Source organism: Alligator mississippiensis, chromosome 3, assembly GCF_030867095.1.
Source record: "Alligator mississippiensis isolate rAllMis1 chromosome 3, rAllMis1, whole genome shotgun sequence".
In the NCBI taxonomy this organism is placed as follows: domain Eukaryota; kingdom Metazoa; phylum Chordata; order Crocodylia; family Alligatoridae; genus Alligator; species Alligator mississippiensis.
The window spans coordinates 7,081,735-7,102,740 of record NC_081826.1 but is presented as its reverse complement, the minus strand read 5'-3'; the positions used below and the strand labels follow the sequence as shown (position 1 = coordinate 7,102,740).

Sequence of the window (21,006 nt, the reverse complement as noted above, 5' to 3'; positions counted from 1 at the left end):
CCATGTTGAAATGATCCTTTCTGAGCACACGACCTCAATCTTTATAATTTTCACCTCACACATGTGCCATTCAGTAGCTCACAAGCCTGTTCATGTAAAGCCGTGATTCTTAGCAAGAGGGCCAGGACACCCTGGAGTGCACTGAGGTGTCTTCAAGGGTAGTGATCATCAGAAAATTGCTATTAGACCATCTCTCTCAATTTAGAAGGGCTACCCAGCCAACCTAATGCAAAGACATTTTTTCTTATTTGCAAACCAAGAGATGAGAACTAGATTCAATAGCAATACAAAAGCAGATGAAAGATCCTGTTTCAAATAGAGTTATTTGTACTGCAGTTTGAGAAGCAGATTTGCTTCTAGTTAAGGGAAGAGAAGACACTTTGCAAAACATGCTGATTCCTGAGATAAGTGATAACACAGTAACCATAAAATGCATGACTGGAAAGAACCCCAGGGGGTCAACCTTGTGCTCAAGGCAGGACCATCCCTGCCTAAACACAGTCCTAGACAAGTGTTAGTCTAACCTGCTCTTAAACACCCCCCCCTCCCCCCAAACACCTTCCGGTGACGCAGACTCCATAATGTTTCTAGATAATCTGTTCCAAAAGCTAAACCACCCCCCGTAATTAAAGTTATTCTTAATATCCAACATAAATTTCCCTTGCTGCTATTTAAACCCATTACTTTCTTTCCTGTTCCCTATGAGCAAAGAGAACAACTATCATCCTCTATGTAATAACCTTTTTTATTTGAAGACTTATCAATTCCACTCTTGGTCATATCTTAATTCAGACTAATTAATCCCAGTTCTTCCCATCTTTCCTCATGCCATGTTTTCCTAGATCCCTAATGATTTTTGTTGCTCTCCTTTTCTAATGTGAATACCAAGAGCTTGTTGAATTATGAGATATTAAATACATCTTCAAATCCAGAGAGAAAACTGCCATCTGAAGAAATGAGTGTTACAATTTTAAACCATTTGGGAGAGTTTCTCAAGTGGAACAGGCTAGGTTACACAAATAGAGACATCTGCAATACGGAAAATACATCCTTTGGCTTTTCATTTTCTTCTGTAAAGCCTTGTCATCTTAGGCTGTTTGACAACTATCTACTTTTGGGCAAGAGACAGAAGTTACACATAAACCAGTTTAAGGGATCAGAAACTGGTTTAAACCTGTAACAGAACAGAAACTCGGTGCGTATAAACGCATTTCAAAATGGCTGAAACTGGTTTAAGATGCACCTGGCTGAATGCACTATCAGATGCAACTGATCAGGGTCAAACCGGTTTATGAAACTTCTGGCCCAGACTCCTTCCTGGTTCAAGTTAAAAATCAGAGTTTCCCAGCATCCCTTGCACCTCTGGACTAGGCTCTGCAGAGTCCTGATGCTTTGATGCCGGAAAGCAAATCCCAGAGACCTTGGTAGCAGGAAGAAGCAGCAAATACACAGCCCATGCTGGCTATGGGCCAGAGAACCATGCTCTTGCACCCCACCCCTCCGGCTTCTGGCTTGAGCCAACTGCAGGCATGTTGCTGCATTTCCTGAATCAAAAGTGAATGTGTGTTTGTTTGCTTATTGGTTCAATCTCTGCAGTTTAGTTTAAACTGCAAAGGCTGAATCAATTCGGCCTCGGGCTTTTTGACCGTCTGTACTTAGGCCCTGGAGAACATCTGGCAGAACATGCGTAATCAACCATCACCAGTGGTGAAAAACTGAACACAGGAAGGGGGAGCTGAGACTAAAGAAAAAGGGGTGAGGCTGCCAGAGTATTGCTTACCTATGCTAAGGAAAAGCAGAGGGGAGCTCTTTACATGCTCACCATCACTTCTTTCCCCCCCAAACTGCCCAACCTCCAATAATCCCTCTCTTGCAGCTTCTCTACAGTCACAGAACAGAGACCACTACAAGTGGTATCTCTTAATTACAGATCTGAACACAAGCTGATGCTGATTATCTCGAGGCCATTAAATCAGTACAAGTTTGTGAAATTCAAGAAATTCGGCTGTCCTGTTTAACAGAAAATAAAAGGTTTGCATTGTTTCATACTGAAAAGTAGAAGAGCAGCAAACCTCTCACATTTCAAATGGATGGCAAAGTTACCCTTTGTTCCCAGGGGAGTGTTTGAAAAAAAAAAAAAAAAATCACCATGCAGTCAAGCAAGCGGCATAAATTTAGGCTGTAAGGACCTTGGCATCAGGCCATCTATTCTTTGCTCTATAACAATAGCATTGCAGAAAACTTTGAAGCAGCCTGCTTTCTAAAATACAGATTGAGACACAGAATGGACAGCCCTGGAGATGGCAAACTGACAAGGCAATTTTGTGACCAAAAATGACTCTGCCATAGTGCTACTGAAAGGATACCAAGAAAAACAAATACTGCAGAAATCAGGGGACAGCAAGAGGGACTGATGAATCAGGCACAACTCTGTAAACCATTTGCTTTAAGATTAGTGCAATGCAGAAGGGCAAAAAGTTCCTCCAAAACACATGGAGTTTCCTTAAGCCTGTCTAATCTGTATCAGCATAACAGAATGAATTTCAAGTCGCACAATATAACTCATATAAGATACAGCAGGTATGTCTGTTATGATGCTTCCTGGCCAAAAAAATGTCTGGACTGCTAAACTGCTGTGCCTGACTTTCCAAATCAGGAACCAAAAAACAGAGCTTGTGCCCCAACGGTACCCACTGCCACTGACTCTGCCCGTCATAAACAGTCAGATTTCTGCATGAGAAAGGCATTTTGTACTGTTTACCTTAAAGCCTAAACTGCTATTAATTTAGAGTCCTAATAGCACTCCTTACAAGTGGGAAACCACTGGTCTGCATCTCCATTTACAAAAGGAGGAACAATTTATATTTAACTGGCTCAGAAAGGGATCAAAACTGAAGAGGAGCTAATTTTACTACAAGGGTTGCTCTTTTTTTGGACCATTTATATGAATTCTTGAGAACCTCAAATCAATCTCCATTTGCTCAAGAAGTGCTTTTATGTCCCAAAGTGCAGTCACGGTACTTCCAAAGAAATCAAAAGCACCAGCCCAGACCATGCATTCAAGTCAGATTTCTGAAAACATCCATCCACCCCCTGCACCAGTGAGACCAAGTCACTGGCAGACCATATTTCAGACACAAGGGGTATCAGCAAAGGGATACTTTCTACTAGGGGTGCACTGATAAAGACTTTCATGGTCAATACTGATGGCTGATTAGCCAGCCATATTGGGCAATACCGATTCGATAGCTAACGTGCAGCCCAGCAGCTTGGAGAGCAGCGTCAGGCCGATAAGTCTGTGGGGAGGGGTGTGTGCAGACAGAAGCCCCCTCAGTGAAGGAGGGAGTGGGGAGGCATGGGGGATGTACCCCCCAGATTTATGCACGGGGTGGAGGCGGGCTGCACTGGCCTCTTCCTGGTAGGGGGCTGGGCCTGGGCTGCACTTACTTAGGGTGGGAAGAAGGGGCTATGGCAAGTTTTGGGGTGGCTGTAGCCCCCCTTCCCAGTGCTACCTGCCCCAAGCACAGCCCCAGTCTAGTCTGCCCCCCCTCCTTCCTAGAAGATGCCAGCTCGGCCCCTGGCACTGCACTTGCAGCCCACCCTTGCCCCACACAGATCTGGGGGGCATGTGCCCCCCCCCCCATGCCTGCCCCAGGGGTGGGGAGCTCCCCTTTCCCATGTTCCCCAGATAAGCTGCCCACAGCTTCGCTCCATTTCCTGCCCCACCCCAGCTGGACAGCGCCTGCACCTGCCCCACTCTCTCCCTCACCATGGGGGCCTCAATCTGTTCCTTCCCCCCCCTTGCACAGCTCTTCCCTATGCTTCTTTCTCCACACAGGTTTACCGGCCTGATGCTGCTCTCCAACCTGCCTAGCTGCATTCCTGGCCGCATGCGCACAGTATTTATCAGTGACATTATTAACTACACTGGCCCAAAAAAGCTTTTTGCCAATAATGTCAATTTTCCATTTATTGGTGCCAATTCGACGTGGACCAATATATCGGTGCACCTCTAATTTCTACATCTTCAGAAAGCCAACATGCAAGGAAGGCATAGAGGGAATTGACCCTTTCAGGCAGAACAACAATGAACTAGCAATCAAAATATGAAGGGCATAGGGCTTGAATAGCTTGACAAGGATCATCAAGTATATTAAGGAGTGACAGCCCCCTTTGACATCTACCAAGAGCAGGTTACAGATGTACCATGAGGCTAGGTTCTGCTTCTATGCATCTGAGGCATCCATTCCTGGCCTGGTGGCAAGCTGCTATGTAACACCACCATCTCCTGCACAGCAAGACCACACTAAATGGTAAAGCACATGGGGCGAGGGATACTAGGACAGAGAGGGGACATGTCTCTTGAAGGCTCTCAACGAGAGGGTCAGAGAACAGAATTTCTGGGACCGTGAAATATTTGCCTTTTTTCACCTTAGCTGAGGCTAGTGGAAGCAGTCAGACTTATTTTTCGGACTAGAGGACCAGCAGGTCTCATATGCCTTTTGATTCAACATGGGTCTCTCTGCTCACGCTGTGCCTTTATCAAAAGACAAATCAACAGCTCAGAACGATTCAGAGAATTTCTGGCAGAATGACCTGCAGGTTACACATCGCAGGCCTGCCCTGCTCACACATGTTGTCGGGTCAGAAAAAAAAAGTGCGATTAAAAAGGAATCTCAGAGGACGCAGCTACATGTTCATTAATGCACTTTAGGTAACGTGCATTAAATCTAGTACCTCCACTGTGAAGTACTAGAAGAATGTGCATTAGCTGATTTTAATGCACATTAGCTAAAGAGCATGTGTTTTTGTGGTGCTTTAATGTGCATTAATAGGCTAATGTGCATTAAAGTGCACATATAGACATGCCCAGGTGAGCTATGAACAGGGCTCTTCTACCAGGTATACACAACAGTTGCAGGCAGCATCAGCTCTAACAGTGCAGTGGCAACAGCAGAGGAAAGGAGGGTGCCAGAATTGCAGTGTTTTGTTCTTATTTTTGCTTGTTTAAAGTGCACACACGAACAAGGCTTCTCCTGTGACAGCCTCTCTTTGAGAAGAGGAAAAAGGCTTGTAGCTTTACCTTGGACGGCAGCTCATGTTTCTTTCACTATGACGGAAACAAGTGTCCTGTGATCTGCAGGCGAGGGACTTGCTTCACTTTTCCAGCTCAAAAAGCTTTCATACAAGAGGGGATCAAATTCCAAGTCTTGCACTTTTGTCAAGCTTCAGTAGCTTTGTGCCTCCCCAGAGTATTCCCTGGTCCAAGCACAGACTTTGGGTAGCACTGTGCATTTCTACAAGAAAGTGCTTTTTGTGCCACCCCGAAGCAGCACCAAGGCTCCCAACTCGGGGACAGTCCAATTCCTCCCGAGTGACCAGGCAGCTCTCAGTTTGGGATGAAGGGGCTTGAACTGCAGCGATGAACAAACAAACAAGTTCAGTGCAAAATGCCTCTAGTGAGCATGCAGGCCAACAAACCAACCCAGCGCTGATGCATTCTGGGGCATTGAAAAGGAAATGGAAACAAGGATGATCTACAAGGACTGCACGTAGGCATGGATGTAAAAAAGGAAAGTCAAGACAAGCAAAAGGAAGTGGTTGGGCAATATAGTCTAGCCAGCCAGTCAACATATTCTTCAGACATGCATCACGGTTCCCAAACTGTGGGTCGTGACCCCAAACGGGGTCCTTGATTAAGCAAGGTAACTGGACCCCTCCTTCAAGTAGAGCCATCAGTTCCAGAGTTAGCTGGGTTTTGGCTCCTTGCGGTGCACCCTCCAGGTATGGTTTCCCTGGGACCTTTTCAGATGAAGCACTGGTTCTACCTCCACAAATGCAACCCTGGGAATGCTGTGGGGGACATGACTGCATCTGAACATGGCAGGCCTCCCTGCATATGGAGTTTCCTCCTTAAGGAGCCCTTGCCTAGTCGCTAGGCAGCAGCTCTTCTTTCTCTCCCCCCGCTTATCTTTGCACAGCCGCTCCCAGAAATGAGAGCACAAATCTCCCAAAATGGCAAGGCAGCTCCACAGCACATGAAAAAAATTCCACAAAGCGACATGTCCCCAAACACAGGTTACACAAGCAATTGCTGAAACCTGCCCCAGCATCTTCCACTAATGAGACTCCCCATTGCTGCCTGCAGGTTTCTTGCAACATTTTATGATGCGAGAGGGGAGGGGAGAAACCAAGCATTTTATAGCAGCCTCATATAGCAGTTAGTCCAAAGCAATAAGCTTTCAGGCAAGTTAATGACTGTTGACTAATGCTATTTTGGGAAAATTATGTTGCATTTGTTCAATGTAAAACATCCTCAGGGTTCCCCTCGGGGCATAAGATAACCACAAGTGTTTCCTTACCAGGCTATGAATGTTAAAAGCAACATCTTGGACCAGGTTAACAATTTGGTATAGTCTTCAAGTTGGGGTAACACCCCAGACAGTCTCCCAGCCAGGAATACAGGAGGGCTGTATCTTGGGAAGATAAAGCTGCATTCAGAAAGTCACGTCCCTCTTAACCAAGCCTACCTGCATGAAGATTTACGTTTAAAACTTGCACAACAATCCAGAGTAGAAGCCCTACTACTCAGCTTCAGGACAGCAAAACGAGCGCTGTTTCCACTGGAGTCAGACAGCATTGCCAAAAGGGAACCGGTCTCATGTCTGTTTTTCAGGGGATGAAATTTTAGATTATGACATTTTCCCATAGAAACCCAAACCAACAAAAAACCAAAGAAAAATAGATGTTTTAAGAAATTAACCATGTTTATAAAATGCATTTTTCCCCCTCTGGAGAGTTCACGCCCAGAGGTTCACACTGTTAAAAAAGCACAGATTATGCAGAGCAACAAACAATATAGAGGTTGAAAGCAATCCTCATCACCCACAGAGACAGACTCTCAAGGGTAGCAACAGGGTGGGCCCCTAACCTCGGGGAGGATCACAAGAGAGATCCAGCAAGTCTCCCTAGGGCCTGGCAGAAAGTGGAAAGCAGATCTGTAGTGGACTGATGGAGCAGCGTGTGCCCATGCAAGCAGCAGCCCAAAGAGCTTTGACACGGGATTCGAGTTCCAGTTTTGAAGCCTCTCTGCTTGCGTATTGATGCATTCACATTACAAACGTAAGATTCATTAGCCAACTACTGCTAACCAGTCCCTGGTCATGTAGCTCTGCACTCCTGGAGTAGCAAACGGAGACAGGGGAGATGCAACCCTCTGAAGCAAAGCTGCAGCTACTCAAGATGGAGGGAGACATGCCGAGCAGGAAAGGTTTGGTGTCAAGGTGGGTCTGCAGCAGAGCAACACTGCCTGGGCTTCTCAGACAGCAGGGCCAAGACTGGAGTTCATTTATTTTTTAGTTGGTTTTAAAAAGATGTCTCAAGTTCTTTCTAAAAGGCTGCAGAGACGTTATCCATTTCTTCAAACAGAAAAAAAAAAAGAAATGAAGTTCAAGCTTCACTTGCAAATAAGAGGAGGAATCAGATGGTTGGAAGAGCAAATGTTTTTGACCTACTTCTTCAGAAGCTGACTTCATAAATTAATTGCATTTGGCATAGAAATGTGCATGGATTAGACAGCCAGGTAGCTTGCTCTTAATGTCCTGTGTGTGAAGTCATTTATTTGCATTTATTTATTATCTCGGGCAAGGTTTTTGGTGTGGGATCTGGCGGATCTCTCTCACAAGAGACTCGGAGCATGAGACTACCTAACAAAGGAGTTGAAGAGCACTTACAGCAAACTAGCACATTCTCATGTGTAACTGCATTACGGCTATTATTCGTGCTAAGGAAAACTGAACTGATTTTTTGTTTAATCCTCTAATCTAGAAACCTTAAGAAAATCATCAGGCCCTTGACTTGGGGTCAAAGAGTTTAAGGGGAAGCAAGCTTTAAGTAGAGAAAAACTGAGGGAATACCCTATTTCACTGCTTTAGAATTGCTTCTTCCTAGGTGGATCTTAACTATACCCTGCACATCCAAGAAAGGACAGAAAAAATCCCTTACTCAATATTTTGGTAGAAATATTCAAGCCAGTCCATGGACTCGAGACTTCTTCCATTTGTATCAAAAGAGAACATTTTCTACATCCCTTGAACTGCTTGACATTCAACTTCCCTTTCTAAGACTATTAGCATTAATCCAAATTACAGAGACGCCAGGAACGTAGAGCCAGCGTCAAACCCTCATTTTATCTTTGGCAAAAAGCCTGCCTGTTCGTTATCAAGAGCATCTCTGAAGCCCAGGCTCAAAGCTAGCAAAAAGCAGCAGATTAGGCTCGTAAAAAGCTATTTTTCCAAGTGGTATGGTTATTGCACAATTGCCAAAGTGTGTGGCACTCTGCCTTGGCATGAAGGTAGAAAAAAAATTAAAAAATATACATCTATTGATCACAGTATGCAAAAATCTTGATGAATTGCTTGTATAGCATCCTTCACCCAAGAATACTGCGTGGATTCTAAACCAGTCCTCCTTTGGGGGGTGGGAAAGAAGTAATCTGATGTCCTGGCTGTTAAAATTACATCAATAGTTATTAACTACAGAACTGGGAATCGCACAAAGAAAATGTGACTCCTTTGTTCTTCAGCAGTAAGTACAGCAGATGCCTTATTCAACTCCAGCAGCATGAATTAGTCAGTAATTAAAAAGTAATAGGTGGGGATGTTTTATGGGGCTATTATCATTTGCCCCAGGTGCACCGTTCACAGCATTATGTATTCAATCATTGGAGACCTGTATTAAGAGAATAAACACACTGCCTATTAAATCTTGTGCTAAGGATAGGGATGTTAAGTTAGCTACTTAAAACAGATTTGTAAAGCTCATTTTAATAATTGAGGTGGATTGGAGAAGTTCTCCCCCAGTCTCCAGCTTTCTGGCTTTCCAGTGGCAAGTGGACAAAACAACACGCTGTTTTAGTTTGCAAAATAAAGCTTAAGAGCAGCCCAGGTTACCACACTGAGCTGATGAACAGGCCGGAGCACACACCCCTTGCAGCTGGCACGCTTGTGTCCGCAGTCAGCAAGTCTCTCGCCGATGTTGCACAGTACAAGATACCTAGTGGGGGCTGTCACTCATGTGATTGCTTTGATCCTACTTGGTAGCTGGGTGGGCTAGGCCACGTCGCTCCTGGGGACAGCGTGTCAGTATGGTGCGTCTGCCTCCAGCCTCTTCCCCTGCCGAGGGTGGCATTTTATTAAATTTGCCCTCATGGGCCAAGTGCATGGCACCAGCCCTCTCTTCCCCCTCGGTTCGAGTGGATCTAGATGCTCATCATGGGGTTGGCAGCACCAACACTGATTACAGCCAGAGGTCTCTGCAGAGCTGCAGGACTCATTCAGCCCACCAGCTCTTTCCATTGGAAAGCTCTTGGGCTAGCCCCTTCTTTCCTAGGATCTGAGATTAAGATCTCCTTTGATCCCAGGCTTAGCCTTAGAAAGAAGATCCCATTCTAGCTTGGACTGAGCTAAGAATAACCATCTTTGCTGTAGACTGGAAGCAGGTTGCTGGTTTTTAAACCTTTCTTGCTCGTTTTTCTCCACCACCTTTGTAACCTCATATGACTTAAACTTTCTAGCATCAGGAAAGTGCCAGTACAAGAGATGACTAGGAAACCAGCCATATACCATTATCATAATAAATGCATCACAGAAGTGCCTTTCCTTGCAGCGATCGCTGCCACATTTCTTGGCAACCATTAGCTGGTACGCCTGGGTAATGCATCCATTTCACCTGTGCCTGAACTCTGTTGTATGTTCCTTTGAATGCGACTGCAGAGCCTTTGGTTTGTGAAGAGCTCCACATCTATTTGAGCCCAGACACAGTAAATAAGAGGCTGACAAAAAAAGACAAAACCAGAAGACAAACCCCAGTTCTCCATGCGCAAGGCAGTGCAGTAAGTACGGTGCTTTCTCAGTCCTAGAATATATAATGAGAAGTCTTTTCAGACAAAAATAACCTATTGTATTCTGCTCAACTTGGCTCAGCCCGTCTCTTTATTAGAGCCTATTAATTAGCACTGAAGCATTCAGTTTCCTGAGATACTACTGCTTAGTGTCACTGTCTGATGAGAACATTATGTTCAGAATTGAGTCTAAAACAACTAGCTTCAATATTCAGAACATCAGACAAGTGCATAAATGCCCATTAAGTCCCCACTACATTAGTGGGATGCGACTGGTTAGGCTCTTGTATAGGGAATATATCGAAGCGAGAAACAGAACCCTGAATAGCAGAAAATTCATAGCCAGACTAAAGGAGGAATGATGTTTCATATAGAAGCAGCTTTACATTGCTAAAGTATGCAACCACCTAATAGGACCGTTAAAATTCATCATATCCATTTGATGCAAAATGAGAACACTTCCTTTTCAAAAACCATGAGCGCAGTATATTTAATAATTCATGCAGCTTTAAAAAAAGAAAAAAGGAAGCGAGGAACATTTTTGCTGTGGACAATCAGTTCTGTGCTTATTAACTATTCATAGGAATTACTCAATAGCTTGGGGAAAAGCCTTTGAAACAACAATAAGATTCAGTGGAGCCTTTACTCTGAAAAAAAAAATAAATAAAACAAACTCATCTTTAGCTGCAGCACCATTACTCACTGCAGCGTTGCAGAGTTTTTACACGGCAAGCGTCACGTAGCGAGGGCTGCAAGTCATACATTTCCTTCTTTGGTGAAGCCCCTCGATTTTTTCCGGTTTAAATGGAAATGCACACTCTCCCAATAGGCAGGCAATTTACCCAACTGCACAGCATGAGGCCAGTCCCAACTTGCCACACATGACTTACGTTACAGCAAACACTGGTTAAGTGCATACATCATGTAAGTGCATAGCATCTTTCAGTCCCATTTTCTAATACAACTGCAACTCCTTTTAAATGCATCATAATTGGTGCCAGTCATGGTGAAGGGAAGCAGCTGTCAAAGGGCTGCTATTAGAAGCCCTGAAAAAGCCATGGAGCTGGCAACCCTAGAACAGAGAGCATCTCAGTTTTCTCCAAGGCTTCTAATAGTAGCCCCAAATCAGCAGCTGCAGCCTCAAAAAAAAAATTAAAAAAAAATAAGATAAAGGGAGTTAGTATTGAGGCTGCTCACCCCACAGCACTGATGGCCAGGCTGAGAAATGTATCTGTATTTAAACAGACATTACTTACAATAAGTTTGGGTAAGGGCATGCTCCAGGTAAGAGCACAGCCTCTTTTCACTCTCCAGTTTCTGCACAAGTTTTGCTTTTCAAGAGAACAATGGGTAAATTTACTTGAACTAACCCTCAAAGACCATCTCCACCCATTTGAGATGTGTTTTTACTAATGTAATTATGTACTCATTTGCTAAGAAAGGAGGGTTGGTCACAAAGGTCATAGCACCAGATATGCATGTGAACAGTCAGATATGAAGTATTTAGTTATACAAAGCAGCCTTAGAAGAGCCAACCCTCATTTGGCTCTCACCTCTGCTCACTGCAATTTTCTCTTTTTTTAAATGAGGTATGAAATTGTTTCAGCTGAAGGCAAATGCAGTTACATCTTGGAAGCCAAGTTAATAACTGAGGCATTGTCACCAGTCTCAGGTACAGTGCCTAAAGTCTTATTATGGCTCCTCGCAGGTGCAAGGACTAGATGCTTCACATCTGACTGCAAGAACAGCTTATGCTCCCAAGACCTCCCACGCCAAGGCGGAGGGAAGCAAGCCCTAGAGAAGGTAGGTACAGAAAAGGAGGGTGGCAATGTGATTAGAGTTACTTGGTTTCAGCACATACACATGTCACCATCTCAATTAGGTTTTTAAGTAGTGTTTAAATATATGAAATCTTAAATAAATACACAGATGGAGAAACATTTGATTAGGATGACTCATCTTACTACTTCTGTGCAAACACTGAGCACTTGTCAGATCACCTGTTGAGAAAAAAAAAAAATGGTTTGGGACTAGGAAGGGAAAGCACATGTCTAATGCACATATGCCTTGGTGGGGGGGCTGTTTGTATTAGCTGAGCTCAGGGGAAATGGAGACTGTCGAACCGATTCGTGCCCGATCTGACGAGTCAGATTCCAAAGGGAAAGCACCAGCTGCAAGAGGAAAGTCTACCCATGGTTGCAACTAGAAGACATGATCTTGGTATAATGGAGGTTTGAAGTGTTAAAAGAAAGGCAAAAAGCAGAAGAGGGAGGAAGTGTACCTGCTGACACTACAGGACACGATCCAGGCCACTGCTGGGAGGCAAAAGGATATTCCTCTGCTATGCATAACAGCCAGGGTCCAAAATAAATGCCTTTCTAGCACCCGACTAGGAGATTTTTACCTCTCTACCAATCTAATAAAGTTGTTGGTTAATACCATTTGAATCAGCTTTGTAAACTACTACATTTGGGTAATAACTAGTAGGCAGAAAAGTGAAGGTGGCAGTCACCTGGGTAAAGGGCCGTAAGGGGGCTAGCAGGGACTACCAGGCTCAGAGCCAAATGACCTCAAGTCTCTCTTGGCAAAAAACTCATTTTGCTCAGTCTACCTTCAAAAGTTACATTTGTCCCTTTCCACCCCCAGATGCACACATCTGGACACTACAGTACCATCTGCACTACAGGACTCACAGTAGGTACACATCTGTTTACTACCCCAAAGCCCTTGACTAACAGTATGTGCAACACTCATTTCTAACAAGCCTGAAAAGATAAGGGGGCTCTGGAAATAAGGCAGTTAAAAGGTGAGCACCCCAGAAGAGGCAAGTGGGCAGAAAAGAAGACTACTAGCACCACAACTGGTGTGGAAGTTGAGGTAAACAGTATTAAGCCACTGGGGTGGCACTCCTTTCACTTACTGCTGCTTTACAAGTAATCAATAACAATTAGTGTGCAAATGAGATTCCCTGCAGGAGGGTACTCCTGCCAGAGTCCCACCAGTATCAAGAGGTTTCTAGGGCAAGCCCCATCAGAGTGCAAGTGTGATGGCTGTTATAAAAAAAAAAAAAAAAAAAAAGAGAAGAGTGCAGCTCTGCCCAACATGTCAGAAATCCATGTTCAACGCAACAGTTAGCTGTGTCAGTTTGAAGCAGGGATGGGCAAAGTGGTGGGCAGGGGCGTGCAGGCAGCAGGTAGCAGCTCTGCCCTGGCTCCAGATGATGCCGTCACTGGTGCAAGATCCCCGTTCACGGCTACAGAGCAGCTCCCTACCCAGTGCGCGCGCACGCACGCACGCACGCACACACACACACACACACACACACCACACACACAGGTTGATTATAAGAGAAAGCTGAAAAGTTGGGTGCCAGATTCAACTACCCAGGTCACTTAGGAACAAATTGTTAAACAGCAACAAGGAATGTACTCAATGCATTATTCTCCTTTCACTAATGCAGAACAGCTAGAGCAGTTGTTTTCAATCTGTCATGTGTGGACCCCTGGGGGTCGGCAGACCATGTCTACAGGGTCCACTAAAGATGACTATGATCAAAAATATGTGAATACTCAGACTTTCAATTCAAAAGTGGTCTGCACCTGCATTCAAAATTTCCAAAGGGGTCTGCAAATGAAAAAAAAAAAGTTGAAAGCCACTGAACTAGACAGCTGCCTCTAAGAAAATGACTAATCTATATTAATGCCTACCCATATGACCAGACCTACAGTTCTTATGAAACTATAGATCTGTTTGCCCTCTGAGCATACAAGAAGCCCTTCACTAACGTTAAAAGATGCTCCATGACAGGGGTGGGCAATTATTTTGGGCGGAGGGCTGCTTACTGAGTTTTGGCAAGCCATCGAGGGCTGCATGATAGGCAGCCAGGGGCAGATAAATATTCATTTTCTTATTTTTTTTAGGGGCCCCGCGGGCCAGATAGAATGGCCTGGCAGGCCGCATCTGGCTCCCAGGCAGCATTTTGCCCACCCTTACTCTACGATGTTACTACTTGTAGGACTGTGATACTGCCTTAGGGTCTCAGCTGGTGAATAAATAAAACCCAAGATAGCCCATCTCAGCAGCTGCTCTTTAGAAGGACTGGTGGCACTGGTCTCATGGAGCCAGTGTTGGTATTAGGTATGCTAAGTGAGAGGAGGGGCCGGGGGGGGGCAGCAGAAAAAGAGAGAAGTTTCTGAACAGGCAGTATTCAGATTTTGCAGAGCCTTTGGGCATATAAAGCGCTATGGAATACTTAACTGGTAGGCATACACAATTTAATGAGATTTACAGTGTTAATGATTATGTAGTGTAGAAGTTGACAGCCTTTTTCGTCTGTGAAAATTTCTACCTGGGTTGAGAAGAGGTGACTGAAGGAGCCCCAAAAGGTTAATGTATAATTCTTGATCTGAAAACATTTAAGCATCAGCCAGTACTATTTTAGCTGGAGTCACCTTTGTAATTCCCATAGCTGACAGTTTTGAAGTAGCTAAGATATTCTAAAAACATAAAATAAAAGAAAGTTAGCCACTTATTTTAGAACTTCAGTTGCAGAAAAGAGTAGGTAGCAATTCAAAGCAAGTGTAATAAATACAGCTTACCCCTCTGTTGCCAAGCTACTAAAGCCCAGTTACGATTACAGAAGGTCTTCAAGGTGCTTACTTGGAGACTGCATTTTTTAAAAAGGTAATGTTAAGTCACTTGAGCATGGCCATTCCGGGAACAGATTAAAGTTGTAGTAAAGAGCCAGATCCAATACTTCTTGAGTTCCACAAATTTTCGTATCTTTCTGCTTTGAAACAGATTTAATCCGAAGAACAAAAGAGACACAAAAAAGTGCTAAATTCGAGAGAGAGTTTCAAACTTTTGGGAACTTCAGTAGGTCACTGCTTCTTTAGTCATTGTTCCCAAGTTTGCCGGCAGAGGGAAGGGGTATAACTGCAATGTCTCACACACAACATGCCTTTAAAATACAATGTGCACCTTGTTTTTGGAAGGCAGAATATAGAAAAGGATTTTCTCAGAGTTGTGCCCGACTGCGGGATCCAAAGCAAGTCTTTCTGGGAAGTATCACAATGCCACATCAGACTCAGACTGCCTCCTGGGATGCCACACTGTTCCCAGACAGACATAAGGCTAGGCCCTATAATCTTGCAACGGCAGTAACGAGGTTGTTCGATCTTTACTGCAAGTAGTTCCTTATCATGATCCCCTTTAAATGAAGCACTGCTTCCATATCATGAGCCTCATCAAGATACTACCAGCAGCGTTCTTGCCGCTTCAGACAAGAGATGCAGCGCTCAGCCAATAGCTACACCTGGGAGAGGGTTAACACAGGACTGCCCCTTTAGTTTGCCGAGTCAAATAAGTGCCAGCCATCTTGGCAACTGCTTGCCATGCACTGTCTCCAGGTAGGTTTCTTTTCCAGTGGGGGGGGGGGGGAAAAAAACACTCTACTGCCCTGCTTAATGTATGTACCACAATGTCAGGGGACTGCTTTTGGAAAAGAGATGCGTACTGTACACAAGAAAGTCTGGTGCTTCCCCGATACCTTGGTAGTTAAAACGACTCTCGCTAACTTAATGATGTTCCCCTGAATATAGGAACTGCTTCTACTAGTACAGGTGGTTGAAACGGCTTTGCTGCAGTTTCCTTGGGACAAGACATGTGCGCATAGCACACCAACACTAAAAAGCCTCTAGACGTCTACCCCCCCCATGATATGATTTTATAGTTGCTTGCAGCACTTTGTTTTCAAATTCTGCCTACCAACCAAGACGGCTGGGAATCACGGCTAGCCTTAGGAAGACAGAAAATACAGCAGAAGCTCAAGCAGTGGCTGAAAATAAAAGACAGCTATATAGTAACTGATTACCAACCTGTCAACCAAGTGATCCATAAACACTTAACCCTCCCAGTTTAATTTTTACTGTAGAGGTAGCATAATTTAATGGCTGTGGGAATTTTGGAGGTTCTTAACCTGCTCGTAAAAACAACTTACTGCTCAGCGGTGAAGAGACAAAATTACTGATACCTGTAAAGAGCCTTGGTCCTGTGATGAAAGGCACCACTAAAAAGCTGCCAATACAAGAGCAGAGTTAGACAGATATGGGTTTTTAGAGACTCTCAAATCTGTCCAGTGCATCATGGGTATGGGGTAGAATACAACCAGTTTTTCTAGTGCAAGGAGCTAAAGGTCCAACACACTCTTGATATGTTTAAGGAACAGTCAATAAGCAACATGCAAGACTCAACATTTTACTTTTATACTAAGCCACTTTCCCCATCAAACTAGTCCCATAGACAGACAGCCAACCTCAATGCAAATCATTTCTCAGGTCTCATGTGCAAGAAAGCACTGACTCTGGCCTGTCAGGCTGGGCTCAAGTAAACAGCAGCATCTGTCATGTTTTATGCAGGCAGCAGTACTTTTTCCAGCAGCTCCCCAAATATGCCATGCAGCCTTTGCCACAGAGTCTGTACACAGAGGCTACAGGAGCGTTTCAGCTCCCAGCTTTCCTCCCCCCCCCATGCAGAAAACAGCCAGGTCACTTTGGAGAGTGTGTTCACACCACTGGGGATTCTTGACAAAGGTGATTAAATCAGGCACATTTGTGAGTAGTAAGAGTATGGCCTCTCATTTGCCAAGGAGAAGTAACAAGTATCTATACCAAAGAAGTGTGAGGGATGTGACAGAGGATAGTGCCTTGAGGAGGAGTCACCCCATTGCTCCTTCTCTCCCCAGTAGTGCATGGTTCAGGGGGAAAGTGCCTGCCTTACAACATCATTCACTGCATCCTCACCATCGTGCCTAAAATCAGTTCTTTTCCTGAAGTGCCCCTCATGCTGTTTAGACCATTTAAATCCTCATTTAGTGGTTAATATTGGAAACCAACTTATTTTTACACTGTCACATGGCATAGTTATAGTACTGATGAGGTTGGTGAGAGAGAAAGGGAGGCGAAGGAGGAAGTTTTAATACTGCTTTCCTGCATTTGGAAAGAATTTGGATAATGTATTTGTATCTTACAACAACAGAACTAATTCATCAGAAGCTAGCTGTATTGTACTATTTAAAAATAGAAGAGAGAGGTTGTACTCGAGCGCATCAAAATTTGGACAAGGAGCTAAACCATTAATTATGATTTGACAAGTGACTAACACTAGGGACGAAGTAAGGACTGAATAAAGCTTAAAACACTGGCATAATACTAAAAAGAAGACAACTCAGACAACCCAGAAGGTTATAGGCTGGTTAGCTCAAGATTGATGCTAGGCAAAAGTTTAAAATCACAGAAGAGAGTGACATGGGATGTAAATCAGTAAAGAAAAGAGTGTTAGTCTAACAAGCAATCTTGCAGTTTTGGACAAGATGGAATTACCTTGTTAATTAAATAAGACAAGTCAGGATTTCAGCTTAATCCTGAATCTCTGATCCTTCTGACTACATAAAAATCTTTGCAGCCCATCTTCTATGTATACATATAGGCAATTAACCAGAACAGAAAGACCAGGTCATTCTCAGTTTGGGAGACTCGATCCTGAAAAGAAGCTGGCCTGCAAAGGCCAACGGGTACAGGACGGACCCAAGCTTCCAGTGCAGGTCAGTCGTCAGTCACCTGACATCGCTAAATCATAATCTTAAAGATCTCTCTACAGCTTGGTCCCCATCATCAAGTTTTGCTGGCATAGCTACATCAAAGGGTGTGAAAAAGATCTCTACTTCCCCCTCAAGCTATACTAAACAGAAGAGACTTTCTGCCAGCAGAGCCCGTTTAGTACAGTTTGCTGTCCTGACATTAGTCTAATCAGACTACTAATCCGATATGGTGATGCATGCTCCTAATAACTACAGGATCTGGTAGGGGGATGTTCTGCATCATGTTTCTGGCCACAAGTTGAAGAGTTCTTTAGCCTTGTCAAATGAGCTAAATGTGAGAACTGTAAGACAAGTTAAGGTTCAGCTTTCAATACTAAACTTCACATTAAAGCCATGATTCAAGTAAGACTTTGCAGCACTGGGTAACAAAGTGGCATGTTAAAACTTGGTTATGGCACAATCATTTTATTTATAATTACCCCCAATGCCATTTAGCTTCTGCCCTCCCATTCACTTAAGTGTTCATTAGCTTTAACAGTATAATTAATGTATTTGGTTGAAGTCTAGGGAATCAGACTAGCACAAACACTTCATGACAAATGTCAGAGCCATCTATACTGGTCTAATCCTCATTTTCCCTGCTAACTTTGTATTGGCCATTGACAGTTCATTGGACCTGATGAGCAGCAGTACATCTTAGATGTTTTGTGCCAATATCCCCAGCCCAGTTAAAAGGATAAAAAAAAGTTATTGACATCTAGGTTGCAAGCTGGTTTGAAGCATGACTGCAATTAAAAAAACAAAAAACACCAGTGGCTTTCATGAACCAGAACACAAAAGCTTCCAAATCTACAATAGCCAGGATCTATTTCATAAGCTTTTCACAATTTCAGGTTCAGCAATGGATCTATCCCGCTTTTAAAAAAAAAAAAAAGCCATCAGGTTCTGAAATGCACAAGATGAAGTTACTTTGTCATTTGGCATTATCTGCAGGTACTCTAGTGAAAGGTCAGGTAATGAGTAACTCACTTTTCCCACCCCCATGCTCTGAATATTTCATAATATAGGTAAGTCCTTGGCATATAGTATGCATCTTATCATCTCATTTTATAGTTTTTATAGGTAAAAGGAGACAGTTCCATTGAATTGCTCAGAGATAAGGTAAGGGTTATTCCGGTCTTAAAACAGCATATGCAATAGTTCCAGTCCTTTATTCTAAAAAAAGGTCAGAGCTGATTCAGCAATGCACCATGGCTATTTTCTTGGGCATGGTAATCTGGTTTCCAAGGTCAGGTCTCAAGGTTTTTTCATGGGCAGATCAGTTCCAACAAAGAGTGGTTTTCAATATTTGTCCAATATGTTAGTATATTTGGATATGTATATTCTTACCTGTTTCTGGACTCTAATATTTTAGAAGTTTCATACATTTGATCTGATCAGTTTCATAGATTTGAACTGACCGCTTTAAAATAGAAGAATAAGACTCTGCACTTTGAGCTTTCTTCCTCCAAGAGATCTATTCCAGAAGATAAAGCCTCCCAACCTGGGTGTGAAGTGAGAGCAAGGTCTTAAACAAGGTCACAAGGAATCAGTAGCAGGAGCCAAGATCAGAAGACAAGAAGTCGTTAACATGTAAGGTTGGAATTAGGGACAAGGCAACACTTCTTCCACTGACATCAAACAATATTCTCTGATCACACTGAAAAACCAAGTCGTGCGTTTTGATTTAAATGCAATAGCTTAAAAATAGAGAACCGACTTACCAATTTGCAGCAATACTGGAGTGACCAATGCCGTTTCCATGGCGTAACAGAATTCCCTGCCAAACATGACCGCGCCGTGCATCACCCACAGGCGTATCGGTATCCGGTCGATGGAGCCCTCGCTGATGGTCTCCTCTCTGCTCTCGTTCTCCGGTTTCTCATCCTGGGCCACAGGCAGCTCTTGAACTTGCATAGATTCCGAGTCAGCATTCTGAGGAGCCATTCTCATCACCATAAAAATATATCTCTATATAAATAATACTATCATATCTCCAAGGGCAACTTAAGATTTCTTCTGTCAGCTTCTGCTTCTCACTCAAGTAATGCTTATATTCCTCTTGTACAAACAGGTATTTCACAACTTCTCATGTAGGTAGGAGACAACAAAGCTATTTGGTAGGAATTTCAACATATGGCTTGCCGGCTTACTGTGAATTAGAGTTAAAAATCCATAATTGCCATTCAGTTAATACGAGTTTCATAATTATTATTGAAGAGGTGCTGAAGTTTTTCTTGTTGCACAGAGGTGGAAAGGCGACACAAAGAGGTGCTCCACTGTTAATCCCCATCGAGTGGCTGATTAATCTGCAACAAAGAGCAAGCCATTAAATACTCAAGCATTATATTTCAAGTTGCCTCCCCCTTCTGGCTGCATTCGCTAACAAGCTTATCATTTTCCTTCATTATCACCATCTCCTGCCCAATATAGCTTTTTATCCCACTGCTTTACAGGCAAGTAACAGGATTACACCACTTCTCTCTGCTATTAACATGCAGATACTGTTCAGCTGCACTGAACCCCCCCCCCCCCAAAAACAGTTTAATTCTCCTAGGGCTTTACTTCATCCCCAGATCTGCCAGAACTGCAGATGTGAGACTCAAAGACCTAAACCCTGGATTCTTTAGTGAACTTGACTGAGCTCTTGATCCCACTCCAGAGACAGCACCGCATATCCCAACTACCACGTTCACCAGATCACTCAATGACAGGTGAAACAGTCTCACCTGACTCACCACCCAGACTCTCAGGTCTCCATGCACGATAGTAGTGCCCCTTAGATATGGGGAACTAAGCCGTCATTGACATTAGTCAATGTTACCCACGATTCCACAGCTCTTCTGATGTTAACACAAGGCAGCACAACCTCATGATAATACTCCGTGTTTATAATAAACCATGCCAAACAAGCTATTTCAATATTGTGATACAGCAAATTGACCAGCCCTGTTATAGTAAACAGCCTCTTTTAATTAGCTTTTCTTGTGATCCCATGGAGGTTTGTTATAACAAGGCTGCACCATACTTCGAATGTACAATCTGTCGGACAAGTCATTTGAGCCGCAGCTCTCAAGCAACAGCGCTGCCGCCTCAAACAGACTCGACTGGCCTTCCATTACCCAGAACAGGCTCCGAATTGCAGCATGGCTGCATAGCGCCATGAGTCACAAACTGGAGCCGTGGCCCAAAATTAAAAGAAGAGATTAGGATAACCACAGCATTAGAAGTCAGTTTTAAGGCTCTGCTTTTTTGACCCTTGCGTATTCTGGGTTTTTATAACCAATAAAGAGGGGCATTATGCTTTTCCTGCAACAACTATGAACAGAAGAGTTGCTCATTAGGAAGCAGCTTTTGGAGGTCAATGCTCAAATATTTGTCCTCCAATAGCCTTGATTTTGGACCCACCAGGTGCCTAGTGCTTCTCTTCCTTCACACTAAGATAAGTAACATCCTTAGATCATGTTCT

The 21,006-nt window shown here is 43.7% G+C and overlaps 1 protein-coding gene across 2 annotated transcripts in view; it reads right to left on the bottom strand.

Annotated features, from left to right (window-relative positions):
- Positions 1-21,006, bottom strand: part of SLC45A4 (solute carrier family 45 member 4) — a 93,863-nt gene that overhangs the window by 30,980 nt on the left and 41,877 nt on the right. For both annotated transcript variants that reach the window (XM_059723699.1, XM_006271246.4), the window contains one exon: positions 19,262-19,846. In XM_059723699.1, the coding sequence (XP_059579682.1) occupies positions 19,262-19,496 (235 nt within the window). In that variant the 5' untranslated portion in view covers positions 19,497-19,846. The remainder of the gene's footprint in view (positions 1-19,261; positions 19,847-21,006) is intronic.